General features: G+C 45.5%; 1 protein-coding gene across 1 annotated transcript in view; it reads left to right on the top strand.

Annotated features, from left to right (window-relative positions):
• LOC144767636 (leucine-rich repeat-containing protein Bf66946-like) overlaps positions 1-18,175 on the top strand; it is a 178,783-nt gene extending 160,608 nt beyond the window's left edge. The window contains exon 3 of the mRNA XM_078651035.1: positions 16,119-18,175. Coding sequence (XP_078507161.1) covers positions 16,119-16,549 — 431 coding nt within the window. The 3' untranslated portion in view covers positions 16,550-18,175. The remainder of the gene's footprint in view (positions 1-16,118) is intronic.
• The last annotated feature ends 2,951 nt before the right edge of the window (positions 18,176-21,126 follow it).

The raw sequence follows: 21,126 nt of genomic DNA, 5'->3' as shown, positions 1-21,126 counted from the left end.
AACTCAACCCCGACAAAACGGAGTTGGTGCTGACGGGTGGTTGCTCCAGTCCTTGGTCCTCTCTTTTTTGTCCCCCTTCCTTAGGTCCTCCTCCCACTCCCTCCTCCTCTGTTAAAACTCTTGGCTTCAAACTTAATGACCCTTTCCCTCCACTCCCAAGTCAGTGCGGTTGTGTCCTCAGCTTTTCTTTCCCTCTGCACAATCCGCAAAGTCTCTAGGTTCTTTTCCCCTTCGGCCCTCAAACTTATACTCCTGGCGATGGTGTCATCCCGCTTGGACTATGGCAATGCCCTTTATTGTGGCATGCCGGCGTACCTCGTGAGGCGTCTCCAGCTGGTCCAAAACCAGGCGGCCCGCCTGGTCTTTAACTTACCTAAATCGCACCACGTCACGCCCCTCCTCAAATCCCTCCACTGGCTCCCCATACAGCAACGTGCCCAGTTCAAGCTGGGCTGCATCATTTTCAATGCCCGGTCTGGTTCTGCCCCTGCCTTCATCACTTCTGCGATTCACTCTTACGTCCCGTCTAGGGAATTGCGTTCATCCACTCAACAATTCCTCGTAGTCCCCCGCTTTAAACGAAAAAAATGGAAAGGCTCCAAATTTTCTACTCTTGCCCCCGCCTTCTGGAACTCTCTCCCGGCCCACTTGAGATCCTGCCCTCAGTATTCCCTCTTCCGCAAGGCACTCAAAATGTTTCTTTTTGCCCAAGCTTTTCCGTCTTAAACGCCCCCCTAGTTTTTAGTCTTCTCTGTCTTTGGGTTCTGTAGTACGGCTTAGCGCCATGAAACCGCTTGGTGTACGGGCGCTTGAAAAATACTTTTAAACTCAAACTCAATATAAATCGGTGACCGCCGAGACTCTCGGATAGAACCAGGAAGATGGAGGTATTTCATCTCCATTGAGCACCACGCCTCGCATTTGGCAGCTCCTGCCTGGATTGACTCTGGTGAGAAACGGCGGGCAGTTATAGAGGGGGCCCAGGGGCACGCTCGTGATTTTGAGGAGCTGCAAAGGAGTTGTTCCCACTCACCTGGAGTCTGCACGGACCTAAGGTCTTGAATCTGCTCGCCCACGCCACCGACACAGTATCGCCGAGACTGTGCATGCTGGGAATGGTAGTTCACGGGACTTCAACTGAACTGCCCAGGTGTGTCTACTACATACGGGGGAGGAGTATGTAGTGCAGACGAACATTTTGAACGGGACTGAGAAGCATTTGGGAAGAACTGCAGTGCAGGGTACTGAAGAAGGCTCTTGTCGCCGAAATGCATCTACCGCCACTGCCAGCAATGCATTAAAACCTGCTGTTCCCTTGACACCCCCTCTGGTCTCTTTTTTTCTTCATTGAAAAGCTTGCCTCATATACTTTACGCCTGCCAGAGACGTAACAAAGATGACCCTGCCATCAAGTGTCCCGATTTATTTCTGGCAACTTCGCTGTTCTAGCGCAACAGAATATTGAGGAATCAATATAAATCGGTGACCGCTCAGACTCTCGAATAGAACCAGGAAGACGGAGGTATTTCATCTCCATTGAGCACCACGCCTCGCATTTGGCAGCTCCTGCCTGGATTGCCTCTGGTGAGAAACGGCGGGCAGTTATAGAGGGGGCCCAGGGGCACGCTCGTGATTTTGAGGAGCTGCAAAGGAGTTGTTCCCACTCACCTGGAGTCTGCACGGACCTACGGTCTTGAATCTGCTCACCCACGCCACCGACCCAGTATCGCCGAGACTGTGCATGCTGGGAATGGTAGTTCACGGGACTTCAACTGAACTGCCCAGGTGTGTCTACTACATAAGGGGGAGGAGTATGTAGTGCAGACTAACATTTTGAATGGGACTGAGAAGCATTTGGGAAGAACTGCAGTGCAGGGTACTGAAGAAGGTTCTTGTCGCCGAAATGCATCTACCGCCACTGCCAGCAATGCATTAAAACCTGCTGTTCCCTTGACACCCCCTCTGGTCTCTTTTTTTCTTCATTGAAAAGCTTGCCTCATATACTTTACGCCTGCCAGAGACGTAACAAAGATGACCCTGCCATCAAGTGTCCCGATTTATTTCTGGCAACTTCGCTGTTCTAGCGCAACAGAATATTGAGGAATCAATATAAATCGGTGACCGCTCAGACTCTCGAATAGAACCAGGAAGACGGAGGTATTTCATCTCCATTGAGCACCACGCCTCGCATTTGGCAGCTCCTGCCTGGATTGACTCTGGTGAGAAACGGCGGGCAGTTATAGAGGGGGCCCAGGGGCACGCTCGTGATTTTGAGGAGCTGCAAAGGAGTTGTTCCCACTCACCTGGAGTCTGCACGGACCTACGGTCTTGAATCTGCTCACCCACGCCACCGACCCAGTATCGCCGAGACTGTGCATGCTGGGAATGGTAGTTCACGGGACTTCAACTGAACTGCCCAGGTGTGTCTACTACATAAGGGGGAGGAGTATGTAGTGCAGACTAACATTTTGAACGGGACTGAGAAGCATTTGGGAAGAACTGCAGTGCAGGGTACTGAAAAAGGCTCTTGTCGCCGAAATGCATCTACCTCCACTGCCAGCAATGCATTAAAACTTGCTGTTCTCTTGACACCCCCTCTGGTCTCTTTTTTCTTCATTGAAAAGCTTGCCTCATATACTTTACGCCTGCCAGAGACGTAACAAAGATGACCCTGCCATCAAGTGTCCCGATTTATTTCTGGCAACTTCGCTGTTCTAGCGCAACAGAATATTGAGGAATCAATATAAATCGGTGACCGCCCAGACTCTCGGAGAGAACCAGGAAGACGGAGGTATTTCATCTCCATTGAGCACCACGCCTCGCATTTGGCTGCTCCTGCCTGGATTGACTCTGGTGAGAAACGGCGGGCAGTTATAGAGGGGGCCCAGGGGCACGCTCGTGATTTTGAGGAGCTGCAAAGGAGTTGTTCCCACTCACCTGGAGTCTGCACGGACCTACGGTCTTGAATCTGCTCGCCCACGCCACCGACCCAGTATCGCCGAGACTGTGCATGCTGGGAATGGTAGTTCACGGGACTTCAACTGAACTGCCCAGGTGTGTCTACTACATAAGGGGGAGGAGTATGTAGTGCAGACGAACATTTTGAACGGGACTGAGAAGCATTTGGGAAGAACTGCAGTGCAGGGTACTGAAGAAGGCTCTTGTCGCCGAAATGCATCTACCGCCACTGCCAGCAATGCATTAAAACCTGCTGTTCCCTTGACACCCCCTCTGGTCTCTTTTTTTCTTCATTGAAAAGCTTGCCTCATATACTTTATGCCTGCCAGAGACGTAACAAAGATGACCCTGCCATCAAGTGTCCCGATTTATTTCTGGCAACTTCGCTGTTCTAGCGCAACAGAATATTGAGGAATCAATATAAATCGGTGACCGCCCAGACTCTCGGATAGAACCAGGAAGACGGAGGTATTTCATCTCCATTGAGCACCACGCCTCGCATTTGGCAGCTCCTGCCTGGATTGACTCTAGTGAGAAACGGCGGGCAGTTATAGAGGGGGCCCAGGGGCACGCTCGTGATTTTGAGGAGCTGCAAAGGAGTTGTTCCCACTCACCTGGAGTCTGCACGGACCTACGGTCTTGAATCTGCTCGCCCATGCCACCGACCCAGTATCGCCGAGACTGTGCATGCTGGGAATGGTAGTTCACGGGACTTCAACTGAACTGCCCAGGTGTGTCTACTACATAAGGGGGAGGAGTATGTAGTGCAGACGAACATTTTGAACGGGACTGAGAAGCATTTGGGAAGAACTGCAGTGCAGGGTACTGAAGAAGGCTCTTGTCGCCGAAATGCATCTACCGCCACTGCCAGCAATGCATTAAAACCTGCTGTTCCCTTGACACCCCCTCTGGTCTCTTTTTTTTCTTCATTGAAAAGCTTGCCTCATATACTTTACGCCTGCCAGAGATGTAACAAAGATGACCCTGCCATCAAGTGTCCCGATTTATTTCTGGCAACTTCGCTGTTCTAGCGCAACAGAATATTGAGGAATCAATATAAATCGGTGACCGCCCAGACTCTCGGATAGAACCAGGAAGACGGAGGTATTTCATCTCCATTGAGCACCACGCCTCGCATTTAGCAGCTCCTGCCTGGATTGACTCTGGTGAGAAACGGCGGGCAGTTATAGAGGGGGCCCAGGGGCACGCTCGTGATTTTGAGGAGCTGCAAAGGAGTTGTTCCCACTCACCTGGAGTCTGCACGGACCTACGGTCTTGAATCTGCTCGCCCACGCCACCGACCCAGTATCGCCGAGACTGTGCATGCTGGGAATGGTAGTTCACGGGACTTCAACTGAACTGCCCAGGTGTGTCTACTACATAAGGGGGAGGAGGATGTAGTGCAGACGAACATTTTGAACGGGACTGAGAAGCATTTGGGAAGAACTGCAGTGCAGGGTACTGAAGAAGGCTCTTGTCGCCGAAGTGCATCTACCGCCACTGCCAGCAATGCATTAAAACCTGCTGTTCCCTTGACACCCCCTCTGGTCTCTTTTTTTTCTTCATTGAAAAGCTTGCCTCATATATATATATATATATATATATATATATATCAATTTCCCACCTCCTCCGAAACGTCGGGACTCTTCACGTCTCGGTGCACTGCAGGGTCAGAGGTTACCCTGTGTTAACATCCACTTTCCACCAAGCGCAAAACTGCGCGAGTGACTCCTTCCAGCACAAATCACATCACCATCAAATCCAGTTGGAAATAATGTTTTATTCACCGCATACGGGCCAGGACATAACACCCTACGCGTTTCAGTGATAAACGCCTTGTCCACCAAGCGCAAAACTGCACGAGTGCACTCCTTCCAGCACAAATCACATCACCACAAAATACAACAGAGCCCAACTTGGTCTTACAGCAGGACGCCGACTTTATTAGTCTCGAGCAAAGCAGCAAGTGACACAGTTTAACGTATGAATTGAAGTAATTAAGGACACACCCACTTATGATTAAGGGGGAGTAACGCCGAAACGCGTCAGGACTTTTAAACTGTGTCACTTGCTGCAATGTTCGAGACTAATAAAGTCGGCGTCCTGCTGTAAGACGAAGTTGGGCTCTGTTGTATTTTGTGCGGAACGTAGCGGCAGGATCTCCATTCCTGCTTTCAAGACCCCACCCTGCAAGGTCACAGCCCCCGGTAAATGGAATTCTTTTTGGTAATATTTTATGGAGGAGGATGACCCGCTTGCAACGATGCCAGCCGCACTTGGATTTCCTTGGCTATGTGGTATTCGTTTGAAGAAAGGGGGAGGAGAAAGGTGTATTCCTTTCTCCTGCAACTTCGCTGCTGGAGTACACATATTGGGAACATTGCAGCGCACGCTTAAGCACTTGGCAACAAGATCGAAAAGTATTTGACGATAGAAACATTGCTGCACCACCGAGTTGGTATAAGTATCATTTAAACTGGGTGCGTGAACGCTATTGAGCATGAAAAGCAAAAGCCCGTTACAGACTTACGGATATCCACCTGGTGCATGCTGGAACCCGCAGTTCAGCAAGCTGCGGGACCAAGTCCACTTGGAAGTAATTAAGGACCCCTACCCACCTATGATTAAGACGGAGTAACGCCAAAACGGGTCAGGACTATTTAAACTGTGTCACTTGCTGCAATGCTTGAGACTAATAAAGTCGGCGTCCTGCTGTAAGTCGAAGTTGGGCTCTGTTGTGTTTTGTGAGGAACGTAGCGGCAGGATCTCGATTTCTGCTGTCAAGAGCCTGCCCTGCAGGGTCTCAGCCCCTGGTAAATGGAACTCTTTTTGGTAATATATATATCAAGTGTCCTGGATCAAGTAGTGAGATATACTCAGTGTAGTCAGCGATGGTGTTACATATTCACAAGTAAACAATAATATCTCTGTTTTCATTACAGATGGAAGGGGAATCTCCGAGCAAATGCTGCTGGAAAATATATATGGAAGAGTAGAAGGCGATCCCCATGTGGCAACACCTTTTTTATCCCTATTTACTCACGTTCCCCTCTCACTAATGATTAAGTTACATTTAATATGGTACTATACCCAGCTGAGTGGGTATGATATGCAGCTCGTGCATGGTAAGCTCACCCCTACCCCCATGGCTGCATGCCTAGGATTCCAGCTTTGATCAACATATGTAGAATAGGCAATGAGAGATATTATTTTAGCTGATACTCAGACCAAGCATCCTTGGAGGAAAGGGATAGGCTCGGAAACATCATACACTCACATGCAATTTACCTTTCACTTGAGTCTTGTACTCCCCTATTTTATCTCTCTGTCCTTTTCGTACCTGATGGGCATTGACATATTGTAGTAAAAATGAGGGGTAGAAAAGTAGCTTTTAATTTAGTTTTTCAACTATTTTAGGTGAGATCTGATCAAAAGAAAGGGCGAGGGTTGAAAAGTATCACCACAACAGTAGGGGGAAAACAATGAACAAAACTTCACAAAAAGTCTCAAAGTTTCAGGTTTTCTGACCATTTTTTGCGGGTTCTGGCGATCGGTCGTTTTAAGGGACGCTACTTTCATCTGAAGTGACATATAACACACGCCACACCGGCAAAGGCCAAAACTAACCAAACATCGTACCAAATAGCCCAAATGACGATCGACATCCAGAATTGCAAAAAACTTTTAAAAATAATAAAAGCAATAGGGCAGGAGGCGACAGTAACATTACTGTGGCATTAACAAGCAGTGGTAGGAAGAATGTTATATTTAAACGTAAGCAGCTATGGCGCTGAAGCTGAACACAGACAAACAATAACAGGGAAGGAAATCAAGAAATAAATAGTCCCCCCAAAGACCAGATAAAGAACCATAGTGAAATGAGATAGTTCTAAATCTCTGCTCTGTGGGAGGAACAGAAGAGAGAAAGGAGGGACAAAGAGGCAGGACTAACCACTAGCAAGCAAGGATGTTTTAAGGACATTAACATAGACAAATGAAAAGCAATGGCAAAAAAGGAGATGGACTTGTTGCACACAGACAGATTATAGCAGGTCTTGAAGAGACAGCACATGTGCTGTCTAGCTCGACCTAAAAACAAGAAAGTCAGCAGTAAGCTGAGTGGAGGAGGGTGGCTGTAGGGAGGTGCTTCAAAAGGTAAAGATCATGGGTCATGGTAAAGGGTCAATGGGTGTTTAGGGAAGGAACCCTCCCTCCCATAAGATGAGTAAATAAAAATGTTAAAGTGAGGGTGGGGGGTTGAGAGGGGGAATCCCCTTTGAAAATATACAACCTATGGAATTTATTTTCACAAAGAATGTTATACACTAGATTGAGTTTGTCAGCCTGGTGAAAGCCAGTCTAGTTGAAATAAAATTCAAAACAATCTGCATAGGTATCTTGTTTTCATGCCATCAGGGCACTGGGGGCCTGCGCCTCCATGCAAATCCTTTGCACCACCATGGATGCGCCGTATTTACAATACTGTGCACCATGGTGCAAGGATTGACAGATGCGTCAGAAATTCTGATGCATCTGTTGACGCATAAGTCACGCATTGCTGAAGTCCTGTTGCAAGCACAATGTAACTCCAGCAATGCACAGGTAGGCATATTGCCAATACACTGCGTCACTCCTTACGCCCGCACCAAGCAGGCGTAGGGTTTTGAAGCAGTTGTGTCTGTGAGAAGTTGACCTAGTATATGATGTCCACTACTCTAGTGGGCACCTTGCACCAGTCCAAATGACCCTTGTTGATGGTAGGTTGTAAAATCATCCTTATAGAAAGCTATCCTAGTGGTAGCTGCTGAGAGCAGCCTTCAGGCTAAGACTTAGAGGCGAGTTAAGCTAGTTGTTTTACCAATTATAATCTCTTGAATGATCAAATGAAAGCACACCACACAAGGTATATATCAAATATATATGCATTTATTCTAAACACAGCCCCTCTGGACTCTTTATGAGGTCAGAGGTAAAAGTATGATACAAGGAACTTAATTAGCATACGATAAGTTGCACAGTAGACGTTATGCCCTAGGAGCCTCACAAACCATATACTAAAATAGTGGTATAAGAACCATGTGAGAGTTTGAAAGCAGGCCTAGGGTCTGTAGAACTGCTGGGGCTACCTATAACCACCTAAGGTTAGAATGCAGGAGGCCCCCCTGGGGACGCGTGCAGTGGCTAAACACAGACGCGGATCACCACTGACTTTCTATGGCAAACGAACAAGTTACAATTTTGAAGATTAAGGGTACTTCTAGGTGAACTACGATAGAACCCTTTTAGACTAGGACACTTCGAGAGTCAAGACCCACACTCGTGTTACCTCACCCAGGGAAGCCGGGTGCATAGGTGTATTTTGGTGTCGGGTTTCGTCGTCGATTCCAATGGAGAGCTGCGACGAAATGCTGCAGACGACCAGAGGAAAAGTGTCCGGGTGGATCCAAGGGTGGATCGGAGATGTGAAGAAACTGAAAGCAGAGGAGACAGTGTCTGGGTCACTAGCCAGTGACCAGGATGGCGAGGAGAAGATGCCAGCCGTTGTCGGGTGATTTCAGGTGGAAGAGGTGAAGCTTGACTCTTCAGCCACGAGGACCAGGAGGCGTTGACAATGACCAGGAGCTGGATTCGAGCTGTCCCACAACGGATCTAGTTGACTGTGGTGTCAGAATCCGGATTGGACCCAACAAGCCTTGGCAACAGCAATCCACGCAAGATGACAAGATTGGCTTCGGTGAAGACAAGCAAGGTCTGAGGGACTCCTCCTTTGGAGAAGAGTGGGAGCATATCTGGAGCAACCAGGAAAATTCACTAAATCAAAGGTGGCCCTTCGTGGGGGCTCGGTAGCCAATGGACTAGGAACCGCAAAGGGACCTCTAGAGGAAATGCACAGAGCGGGCCCACGGGACACTTGTGGAGTGTTGGCCTCTGAGTTTCGGTGCAAAAGGTGCTCGGGCCAGGGGCTTCAAATATTCAAATGCACAACTTCAGGATACCTCAGGAAGCAGGTGCAGTTGCAAAGATGCAGGATGCCCAGGAGTTCCGGTCCCAAATCTCTTGTGTCCGCTACAGGTTTCAGCTTTGCTGGGAGGGCAGGTCAGCATCAGAGATGTCTGGAACTCCATGTCCTGTGTCAGTTTGGAAGGCTAACCAGGGGTGGCACAATACATGCTGCAGCCCCTGGTAGGCCTCTGGGGTCCCTATAACCTGGGTACCTAAGGTACTATATACATGGGCTCACATGGGTGCCTCAGTAACCAATCTGGTATGTACCTAAAGTACATGGTATCATTCGGCTCAATATATATTAAAAAGAGTAGGGCTCAAGGAGGAGCCCTGCGGCACCCCACATGGCAGAATAAGAGGTGCTGATTTAAAATTGCCTAGCTGCACTGTCTGAGTACTATCTGTTGAAAAAGATGGCAAAAGCCTGAGAGCATTTCCTCCTAGACCTATACACTTTAAGCGTTTAAGCAGCAAAGTATGGTCCACGGTATCAAATGCAGCGGACAGGTCCAGGAGGATAAGAGCTGCAGAGTCTTCCCCTTCGATGGCGGCTCGGATTTCCTCAGTTGTCTTTATTAAAGCTGTCTCAGTGCTGTGGCATGATCTAAAACCAAACTGACTGTAGTCTAAAACATTATTTTCCAGAATATGCTTAGAGAGTTCTGTATTTACAATCTTCTCCAAAATTTTGTCCGGAAGCGGAAGTCTCGCAATCGGACGATATTTGGCCGGATCCGTTGGTTCTAAATTAAATTTCTTTATTAACGAAGAATGCATAATTGTTTCCATCTGGTGGGAAATACTCCTTGTGAGAGCATCTGATTAAATATATCAGATAGTCTTGAACTGGCAAGGTGGCTAATGTGATGGAGGATTCTTGGAGGGCAAGGGTCCTCCGGTGAACCAGATTTTGGTTTTATAGGAAAGGAAGCAATTTGCCCCGGGGATGTCAGGGTGAAATGTAAAGGGAGCGTTATAATTTTATCTTTCTGTTCTATAACATTTGGATTTGGCAGATGTAAGGCAAACTGGTCGTATATTTGATCGACCTTTGCCTTAAATGTCTGTGCTAAAGTATTACAGAAATCTTGGGTGCAGTTAGCCGTATCGTCCTTTTTAACAGTTGTCAATTTGTTTATAACCCTGAAAAGTTCCTTACTTGAATTACCTACAGTCTCTATTTTCGATGTAAAGTATTTACTTTTTTCGGTAATCATTTTTTTCTTGTAGTCAGCTAGCATTAAATTATATTGCTCTTTCTCGGTTATATCATAGTTTTTGCGCCCAGCTCTTTCTTGTCTCCTACAGGCTTGTTTGTCCAATCTAAGAGCCTCGGAGAACCATGGTGCCGAGGGAGTTTTTCTATTTTTATTGCCTACCGTAACCAGAGCTAGTATAGCAAAATTGGATTCTAGCCAGGTGGTATAGTCTCCGACTGATCCTTCAGCACCCATCCCCAGATCTGAAAGGATTTTGGCTAGTTGGCTTTCCAATATGGCAGAATCAATAGTATGCCAAGCTCTCTTACTGTGCTTGATATTTGCTGTAGTAATGGCCTTAACATCGGGTAATTCATAGCGGAAGAAAGCAGCCTGATGATCGGTCCATGTCAAAGGCAAGGCAGCTGTGAATGAGATAACTGGGTTGTTCGTGAACACCCCGTTTAGAGTGTGTCCAGCTAGATTTGTAGGGCCATGAATAATTTGTTGAAGTCCTAAATCTGCTGAAATATCAAGAAGTTCCTGGGTCACTTTTTCAACTAGAGTTTCCAAATGGAAATTGAAGTCACCCAGCATCGTAAAACATCTTGATTGTATACCCAGCTCTAACAAAGAGGGCAGATTGACCTAGCATTGACAAGTTCAAGCTGTAGCTCAGCAGATTGTCGGTTATCGCTTTTCTGCCTTGCCCAAAACTTCCTAGAGATTTTCCTGGAGCAGTTTGAGCAACGATGATTTTCAATATTAAGGAGCTCTAGTCAGGTAAAACGATGGCATCTCTCGCCCCTAGATTGGCCCAGTGAGATGATGGTTTCCCTGAAGTAGACTATTCTGGGAGTAGGGACTATGTCTGGGCCAGGGGTCCTGGCACTGGGCCCGGTCCAGGCGCGGACTGGCGCAGACTGGCTTGCCTTAGGCGCACATGCTGTGCGCGTCCCCTGCGCGTGACACCTGCACGTGTCCGCTGTGGGTGTGCACGCTAGTTCGCACCTAAATAGGTGCTTCTGGAGCCGAGAATGCTGACCGGGCGGAAGTTAATGCCCCGGAAGTATGGCAAGCTTGTGGTCTTCCCTCCACATCAATCGGCTGACGACGTGGCGGACCGGGGAAGACCAGAACACAGTACTGCAATAAAAGAGGCAAGAGGCTAAAGTGCAAATGCACAATTTAAAATTCCACAGTTAAAACCCAATCAAATTAGATAAATGAAAACAATTTAAAAATGCTGGCAGAGGCGATGAGTGCAGGAAAGCAGCAGTAACTACTGGGGCTCTGAACAGCAAAGCGTCCCGGCAGTATGGTCTCCCTGTGAAATCCTAGACCTCCTCCTTAACTGTCTCTCTCAAATCCACTGCCAAGTCCTCTGTTGTGATGACAAGGTATAACCTGAGAAAAGGTTCTGGACATTGGCTGCTTGTGTTTCAATTCCGACCCCATCCTGTGAACAATATATGACGCAGTTGAGTTTGCAAAGAAGATCACCGCCGAGCAGGTTTACAGGGCTAGAATCACAGATTACAAATTGGTGTTGCTCTATGATAGCTCTTATGTTACTGGTACAGGGGCAGTAACTTTATTGGTATGCTGCTGATTTGTATTGCCTTCAATTTGGAATTCTTTTCCAGAGAGGCGTAAGTTAGGGGCCTCAACTGTTCAAACCGCTGAATGAGTAGCTCCAGTGTCTATTAGAAGAGATATGGGATGTACGTTAAGATCTCTGCCCACATATGGGCCACTCTGATCCACTTCCAGGACTGCGCTAAGCACGCACTCCTCCTCCCCCTCAGACACCATCATTAGTCCTAGTTGGAGTATATGAAAGTCTTGAACATCATGTGGACTGGACATCCTTGAAACATCATTGGACTTTGGGGTCCTCTGTGGCCTGCTTTGGATGAGGAATACCTGCCTGCATCTACATCTGGTTGAAATAATTTGGCACTACGGCAGATTTAGGAGCCTTCGGAACAGCAATAGGTGGTCTAGGTGTTAGGGGAAAGGTTCTCCCTGGCATACTGGCTCATGCTTTGGGAATCCATCACAGTTTGATCTGGATTGTATGGGCACTCCCGCTTCTAATGCCCCAACCTGTTACAAATGTGACAGAGCACTTATACTAGTCACACATACATTACCTCGCCTTCTCCCCTTTATTGGGACTTTCCCATTGTAATTCAAGGAGACTATTTCTATTACCATTCCAGAACTAGGGTCTAACTCGGGTCCTCAGAGTAGATTTTTAATCTCTTTGTCCCTCCACGTTTTGACAGCTGAGTCTGGGATATCATGCATTTCCTCTTAACCCCTATGGCTTACCTTCCAACATGTCACTGCAATATATTGCACACTGTAATATTTCACCAACAGGTTTGCCTTGCCAACAGAGAATGTCTTGGATGATTTGATTGCTAATCTTGGGCCTTCGTCCCTGTACAGAGGACGCAAGAAACCCTCTCATGTTGTTTTCTAGCGGGTCATTCATCCCGCTGGACACCTGAATCAATCTCTCAAAGTAAGCATGCACAGAATGTTTCAGCTCTTGATAAATTCAAAAATTCTTGGGCCAACTCATATAATTTTGGGGAACCTTCATTTTTAGGTGTTGTATGACCTCATCATACTTGTTTTTTTTTTATATATATATTTTTATTAATTATAGCACAAGAGTAGAAATGTACATTTCGGGTATCTTTGGTATAACATATTACAGTGGCGAACGGGCAGATGAAATGAAGAAATACAATCCAAGTGTAGGCCTCTGGAAAGTATCAATACCAGCCGGAGCTGGGTCAAAACAATACAAGACAAATAATCATAAGCAAACATTATCAGAATCTGCCCACCAAGGATACAGGATATAAAATTAGACACTCGACACCCGAATATGCATAACAACAGGCTCAGGAGAATATGCCACATCTCTTGTGGAGAGGGGAAAAGGAAAAAGATAGGTCATAGAACAAAAGAAAGGAAAAATAAAAAAAAAAAACACGACCCCCCACCCTGCACCCCTGCGGATGGCTACGACCTAACCCCACTAGCAGTGTGCCTGTCGCCCCCTAAACTACACCCCAAGGAAGGGAAAAGACGGAGGAGGAATATCTTACGACCCCATGCGGGCTCCCGGACTCCCCTCCCCCCCGCCGCGAACAGATGTTCCCCACCTTGGTACTAAGGGAGGTAAAGCAGACTTATATGCAAACTGATGGAGAAATCACCAGGAGAGAAAATACCATCCCGCCCAGCCCCAGACATAACAGAGGCAGCAAATCCCATTGTCGAACACAGTCAGTACACCAAAGCCAAAAAAGCAGAATCCCATATGGCCCTCACTCCCACCGATACCACCCAGCAGTGTCAAAGGAAGTCTCTGTACAGAATTAAAACAGTCAAGTTCAACCCTGGCCTCTACGATCCATCACACAAACCCTCTCCGATAGGACCAGCACAATAGCAAAGGAGTCAGAACGTTGTAGAAAGGGGAGAAGATCAATATAGCATGAAAGGGTCAGAAGAGTCAAGTCTCGAAGTCTACCAGGGATACGAAAGTCAATCCAATGAATATCGATGGAGGTCTCCAGAAACGAAGAAAGAAATAAGTCCTGTGAGGGCGATGACTCTGCCGAGTTTGCTGGCTGGTCAGGGGCTCCAGTCGCGGGCCGCTGTAGTTGCGCATATATAATAGGCGTCAGATTAGAACGATGCTCGGGGTTCTCCTCCCGGATAAAATCAAACTTTGCGGGGGTCACCATATGGTGCGGGCCTGACTCTGGGCTAGGGTCCGGTCTCGAACAAACAGTCTCGATGCGTACGGTTAGGTTGTGGAGAGCAGCCTCCATTTGCCAGTGAAGAGCCCCGATGGCGGCCATGACGGTCCCCAGTGTCGGTCCACACGCCGTCCGATCCATCTCTGCTTAATCGATGACAAAGCAGGTCATCAACCCCGGAGGCCGGCTACTCCGGGGAAACAAACTGGAGTGGGGTGGGCGAAGTCGACTGGCGACTGTCAGGCTGTGCGCTCTTTACATCGCTGCCGAGAGCGGGGGGCCCCCCCGCGGACCCCGAGGGCTGCAGCAGGGTCCCAGGAACCGGACCCCCACTTACCGCGGCATCAACGTCTCGTCGCTGTCTAGCGAATATACGCAGGGACTCGAGACAACCACCAGGATCGAGAATTTGTGTCACTCCAATGAGACCGGACCCTGCCAGGTACCCGCGGCCGATGTTGTTCAACTGAAACCCGGCTGGGTCAGTACTCGAGGCCCCGGCTTACAGTCTGGAGAAGGCCCGAAAATGACAGACGGCGTAACTTCGTCGAAAAAGATGATAATGACTCCGGGATTGCGTTCCTGGACTCAGTGACGATTCGGACACACGGGAGTCTGGCGGGAGGTCAGGATTAAGTTCAGGATATATCACCAGCGACGGAGGTCGACGGAGCCGGGAGCTTATGCGGCCATCTTGGTTGCTAGCGTAGCTCCTCCATCATACTTGGTTTTAACAGAAGGCGAAGGGACATTCGTCCCTGCTACCTGGGGCAGTTCTTGGGTTGGCCAATTGACTGTTCTTTTACACTCTGCCCACAGGTCCCTTGGGACAGCAATCTCAAATAGCACATCCAGGTCTTCCCACAGAACTTTGGAAATGGTCACTGTCTTTTCTTTCTGGGTGTACCATTTATCAGGATTCTCTCTCAGCTATGGAAGGGAGTTTCTAAAATGGAATAGATCTGATAGTGGTCATAGGTTATGCACATATGCTCCTCCCTGAACATCACACAAGAGAAACTCATTCAACAATCCTCTCACAGCTCCTTCCCCGTCTTCTCTTGACCCTTTCTCTCTTTTACTTCACCTTGAGCTTCTCTTTCTCGGACAACAATTCTCTGTAGTTTTTGGTAGCACTTCACTCTCTGATGTTTTCATTCAGTTCCCTCATGTGTATCCTTCACCCTCTCAGCTTCAAAATCTGCAGCTCCTTCTTATTCATCACCATCCTAGCATTCTTTCCCAACTTTTTTCGCTGTTATATCAATTCCACATTCATCCACCGCCTTCTCCATCCATGCGCGCACCTCTCTTTTGTGCTCTTGCTGCTTCCTTGCTCATGTAAAGCAACTCACACTCCCCTTAATATCCTAAATGATCCATCCCCACTTTTCCCTTCACAATTTCCTCAAATTCTGTTTTCAGCTGTGCAAGATTGACTCGTAGTGGGATTTGACCAAAATTTATATTACATAAACCTTGCCATAAGTGAATTTAGCAGTAAAGCATACAAATCATTAGTACAAAGAACTCAATCCAGTCCTAAGTGAAATCCAGCAAAGATTTGCCTTACAAAGGTGGGGCAAAGGGCCTTGTTTAAAACAGAAACCCACATGCTTTTTTGTATGACTTAAAACTAAGGCATTTATACATTCTACATGAAAACATGCTTCTCAGGATATGCACCAATAAGGAACAAGGAAGAAAAAACATTTTACTACAGAATACATTTGAAGATTCTTTCATGGTATTAACACATTGGATTTTAGTTATTCTCACAGTTTATTCAACTAATTCAATTGACACATTGTATTGCGATAGATTAGGTACGATGAGAGAAAGTCTCTGGCAACACTCTCTGTTTATTAGTGTGGATCCTAGCAATGCTTTATTTAGGACACAGCAATAGTCATCACATGATATTTTGTGATGTTGGTGCAATATGGAGAACAGTGTGAACATACTCTAAGTTAGCGTAAACTGAAGTTATAATGTTTTTAATAAAGAGGAAAACAACTCCCAAATTGGCACTGGGATTTCCCAAGCTCATTTTGTTCATGATTTGGCTGCTACTTCCGGTTCTAGCTGCAGACTGGTGAGGCAGTCACCATGTGTCTTAATGTTATTGGTGTATATGTTTCTGACATGACCTCTGTTTATCTTCCAGGTTTCCCACCCGGTGTCTTCTTTGCTTCCCTTGCTCATCTCAGCATTCAAAAGCTGACCAAGTCCAGTTTCCGTGGCCTGGAACAGCTTTCTATTCTTTACCTCTACGACAATAAGATTGATAGAATTGACCCCGAGACATTCACCAGTTTGGAGAAGCTGAGAGTGCTCGATCTGTCCTACAATAAGCTGAAAACCCTGAAGGTCGAAGTTCTGCAGCCCCTAGAAAACAGCCTGGAGGAGCTATACCTGGCTGAAAACCCCTGGGACTGCACCTGTGATCTCCATCCCTTGAAGCTCTGGCTGGAAAAGATAGGGAAGGTCGCGACAGACCGCTACAGCATCACCTGTGTCACCCCGGAGGCCCTGGATGGGAGAGGCTTCTTGGGGCTGAGCCAACAAGACATGGGTTGTTCGGAGGTACCTACCTAAGCATAGAACGTTTCTTAGGCCAGAGCCTCCCTCTCTTCACTCAGATCATTTTCTCTTTCCATTTCTCTGAGCCCTGGCACTGTCCCTGCCATCTTTAAATCACTGCAGGCGGCCTCTACTGTGTTCTTGTCAGCAGCATAGCAGTGACACTCATCACATGATCCCATTACTAGGGTGACCAGATGCTTCCATGTCACCAGGAACACCAAGTTTCCATTCCTTTTCTTTGCTTTTACTTATTAGTGCATTATAGGAGTTGTAGTCGTGGTTCATTTTAATTGGGACAAAGGGACCAACACATGAGAGTGTTCCAAAATGATGATATGGGAACGTAAACAAAGAGAGAAAAGATGAGAATACATAACGCATTTACGTGTTGTGAGAAAATAAAATTCTATTAACATGGAGAGTTTTGTGATAACATTGAAATGTGTATCAAGCATGAAGTATATACATTCATAAAGAGGTTCTTAAATTGCAAAATTGCTAAATTTAGAAAGAATTGACATAGTGCACACCTGAGCTTCTATATTGTTTATACAATAATAAATGTATTTGAGAGTGACACAATAATTATGCTTTGAAAATGGAAATGTACAAATAATGCCTATAAAGAAATTGTTAGTAGTATCTAACATTGATATGTAGTTCCTGAAGAAAACTATAACTGAAATAATAGAGAAAGTCGAAATGCATTTATGAACGTGTGATTTACAATAATATGAAATGGTAGTGATTCAGCTAATTTTTCATGTAGGCCTCAGATGCTTTTCTTTTCCTACACTAATGTAAAATCATGAAAAGGCAGTCACCTAAGCCCTATGAGAACTTTTTGTGAAGTTTCTCTTCTGTATTAGCTAACAATGGACTAATTTCTTGCTAAGAAGCATATTCGATACAAATGTAACAATATTGTTGCAAATCCAAGTAAATCACATGGGAACAGACGGACTGTGACCAAAGCAAAGTTCTACCCACTTCCGTGGAACTGACGAAATGGTAATACAATTGAGCTTAATGAATATTAATGAAATGTGTAAAAGGATGATTGAATTCTTCAAGATTTGTGTGATTCACTGACCACCCGACAACAACTCACTGTGAGTGAACAATGAGAACACCATGGACTGATGGAATTGATACATTAAGGGGGTATAAACCTGGAACATTTTGAGGTATAATTATACATATGGAGGAGGCTGGCTGTCATTTCCTTTCCTGCCTGGCATGATGTCGGACAGACTTTTGATCCCTATTGTCTTCTCAATGCCCCTTTCCATCTACACTGGATGGAATTGACTTTAATGAACTAAACAATATCTAACTGTGACTTGAATGCTGTACTTTGCTGGCTGGTAAAGTTGTGCAGAAAAATAGCCTTTCGACTGAGAGGTTAGCTGACTCCTACTATGTCACGCGGTGCTGCTAGACAAACTGGACAAGACCTAACTGAGGACGAACTTGAAGCGATCAGCTTTGCTTTGGCTTGTATGATTAGTAACTGAACCTCAAATGTATCCTGTTTCTCGCCACAGACAAAATTCCAGCTGTATAATAATGATCTGTATTGTGTTGTGAGGCTACTTGTAATTAATACTTTGTCATTAAATCTGATTTGAAATGCTTTTTCCTGACCTGTCTATGCAATACGAGGCATTAGTTGAATGTTTTTTCATGAACTATCTCGTTTGATTCTGTATCATTCTTTTAGTCATATTTCTTGTCTCAAGGCATTTGTATCAGTGGCTGAGAAAGGTTTTGAATTAGGTTTGAGATAACAATTTTTTTTATTTCAGGTCCTCATATAATAATTGTTCACGTTTTCCAAGTATACAAGTCCCTGTCATCTCAACAAAAATATCGGTGGACCATGATTTGTGGTAATCTGAGTATCAATCGAGACAATTGTGAGTTTGAAGGTTGATAATGAAACAGGCCTAGAGATTTAAAGATTGTTATAAGAGTGAAGTCAAATCTGGTAAGCTTTGCGTTGCATCAGTTTTCTGGTAGCGTGTCGGATGGTTAGTTTGGCTAATGGAAACTAGGAAATGAGGAGACGTGGTCATAAAGATCCCTTTGTAGTCTAGAGGTTCAGTGAGTTTTCAATCGACAATAAAAATCAACTTAACTCATTGGATGTAGTACCGGGGGGTGCTTAATCAAACTGGGAAGGGGCGGGAAATGTGCTTGAGGTGCTGGGAGGGAGGTAAAGGAATGGGAGTAGTATGCTGTCAAGGATGACTCCGTAGGAGAGTAATACAAGACAGAACTGACATTGTAAAGGGGACCTAGCCCCCTGTGAAAGACCTATGAAAGGCAAAATGATCTGTATGATTGTTATGTGTCATGAATCAACTGTTAAATAAAAAGATGTTTAAAAAAAATCAACTTAATGAGACTAGTGTGGAATTGTGATCACAGAAGTGTTATATTATATGGTGAAAGGTGTATGTTTGTGTTGTGTTGAAGTTGATTACAGGTTTGTCGAGGTCTTAGAAATCAGGGTATGCACCTATGGGTGGGTCTTAGTGTGGCATACACTAAGTAAGATTGTCTGCTGGTATAAGGGTGATGTGCATGAGATGCTGTTGCCAGGGCCACCAGGAAGGGAACTTTTTGAAAGAGTGATGTTGGTGGAGTTCCTTCTAGAGTGCACCAGGAGGAGTTCTAAGGATTTTTACTCAAAGGGTGAAATTGCGCTGGTCGAGATTTTACTGTGAGTGAATGAAACTTCTGATTGTGTGAGGATATATAATTCTTTTTAGTGGAGCAGACAAGAGTTGTTTTAGGTTTTGTGTTGTTTCTTGTGAAATCGATTAAAATAAAAAGCACGGAGAAAAGACGACGAGCATTGCAACGGGAGGGTCAGTTGCTGTGAGGAGTTAAACTGACCAAATACAAGTGTCACGCTGGGATTGGTCGGTTGGTGTAGAGCCGTGCTGGGGTTGGTGGTTGAAATCGGGCAGTGATTGGAAGCTGAAACAATAATACAGAAGGGAGTTCTGCAGAAATAAGATTACACTGTATTGAAAGGAAGAAATCATTAAATTTGTTAAGCGATTAAGAGCTTTAATACGCAAGGATGAGCCTATTCCTACTAGAAAAGGAGTTCCTGTAGCTCCGGTGGGTACACCAGCTTTGCATATGTCTCTAGAGAGGGATGTCACACATTTCTGCCTGGTTAGAGTATTGGGTAAAATGCACCAAAAAGGATGGTCCCTTACCTTTCCCACAATATGGAACATTTCATTTACAAATTTTAGAAAATTTGAGAAGACAGATGAATGATATGAAACTGACACCTAGACCCATGCAATATGAGGCTCTCGAAGAAGATGGGAAGATGAAGCTCATCGGAGAGAGAAAGAGAAATATCAAGGCAGATATAAGAATACTTTAAATCGATATGCAGAAGTGAAATGGGATTCACAGAAAAAGATGTGAAGACAGGATTTTGCCATGGGTGCACAAATGTATCGAATAAGAGAATAAGGAAGGAGAAAAATGTAAAGAGAAAAAAGAAACATCGAGGAGCCACAAGCACAGGTTCTTACATTAGCAGAAGAGAATCTGGATAAAATAGATGATGAATTGTTGAAGAGTTATTGTTGAATAGACCTCCACCTTATAACGAAGAACAGATAAATTCAGGAGCAAGCCCATTTGTGGGTATGAACCCAGAAACACCACCTGTAACCTTAGGTTCGGCTCATAGAACTATCTTCTTGTCCAGCACAAAGCCCAGATGGAGCAGGCTTTCCTAATTCTGCTCTAATAAATAGTTCAGATGCACTATCTGTCCCAGTTACTATAGGTCCAATATGTCCTATTATATCAGACAGTATGAGGTGTATCACAAGTACATGCTAGAACGATACCTAGTGGGATAGCTGGAGAAAATGATCCCCGCAAGAGATTAATAAGAAGGTTGCTGATAAGAATGCATCATCTAATGAGAGAAAACTGTAACACGAGGGAGTGATGTTGTAATGAGTGAAAGAATAAATGACACCATAGAATGGGATGTAGAATCATTAATTAACATTACTAAGAAAAGTTTTAAAACGCCAAATAGAGGTCCCCAGGTAATAACAGGAGAGGTTTTGGAAATGGGAAATCTAAAATTAAACACCTATGTAACACAACTAGGAGACATTTACATCATTAGGGCCATCACCCAGAGGAACTTGATGATTGGATTAGGGACATAGGGCCAGATGTATCAATAAACTGTTTTGCGATTACCTAATTGCAAATCCTTGCGATTCGCAATTAGGAAATCACAAAATGGAATGTATGAAGTGTGTTGAACACTTTCTGCGATTCCTAATGGTTAGAAAATGACCTACCTCATGAATATTAGTGAGGTAGGTCGCAATTCGCAACCCGTTAGGAATCGCAAAACTCACAGGGATATTGGCCTGCTGAGATCAGCAGCCCACCATGTCTGTGATTGCTAATTAAATAAAATAATCTTATTTTTTAAAGGAAAACGAGATGCTTTACAAAATGGGTCCCCTGGGGTCCCATTCCCATTTGAGAATGGGCTACCATCTACTTGAAGTAGGTGGTAAAAT

Source organism: Lissotriton helveticus, chromosome 7 (assembly GCF_964261635.1).
Source record: "Lissotriton helveticus chromosome 7, aLisHel1.1, whole genome shotgun sequence".
NCBI classification, from domain to species: domain Eukaryota; kingdom Metazoa; phylum Chordata; class Amphibia; order Caudata; family Salamandridae; genus Lissotriton; species Lissotriton helveticus.
This window is presented reverse-complemented; position numbering and strand designations above follow the sequence as displayed.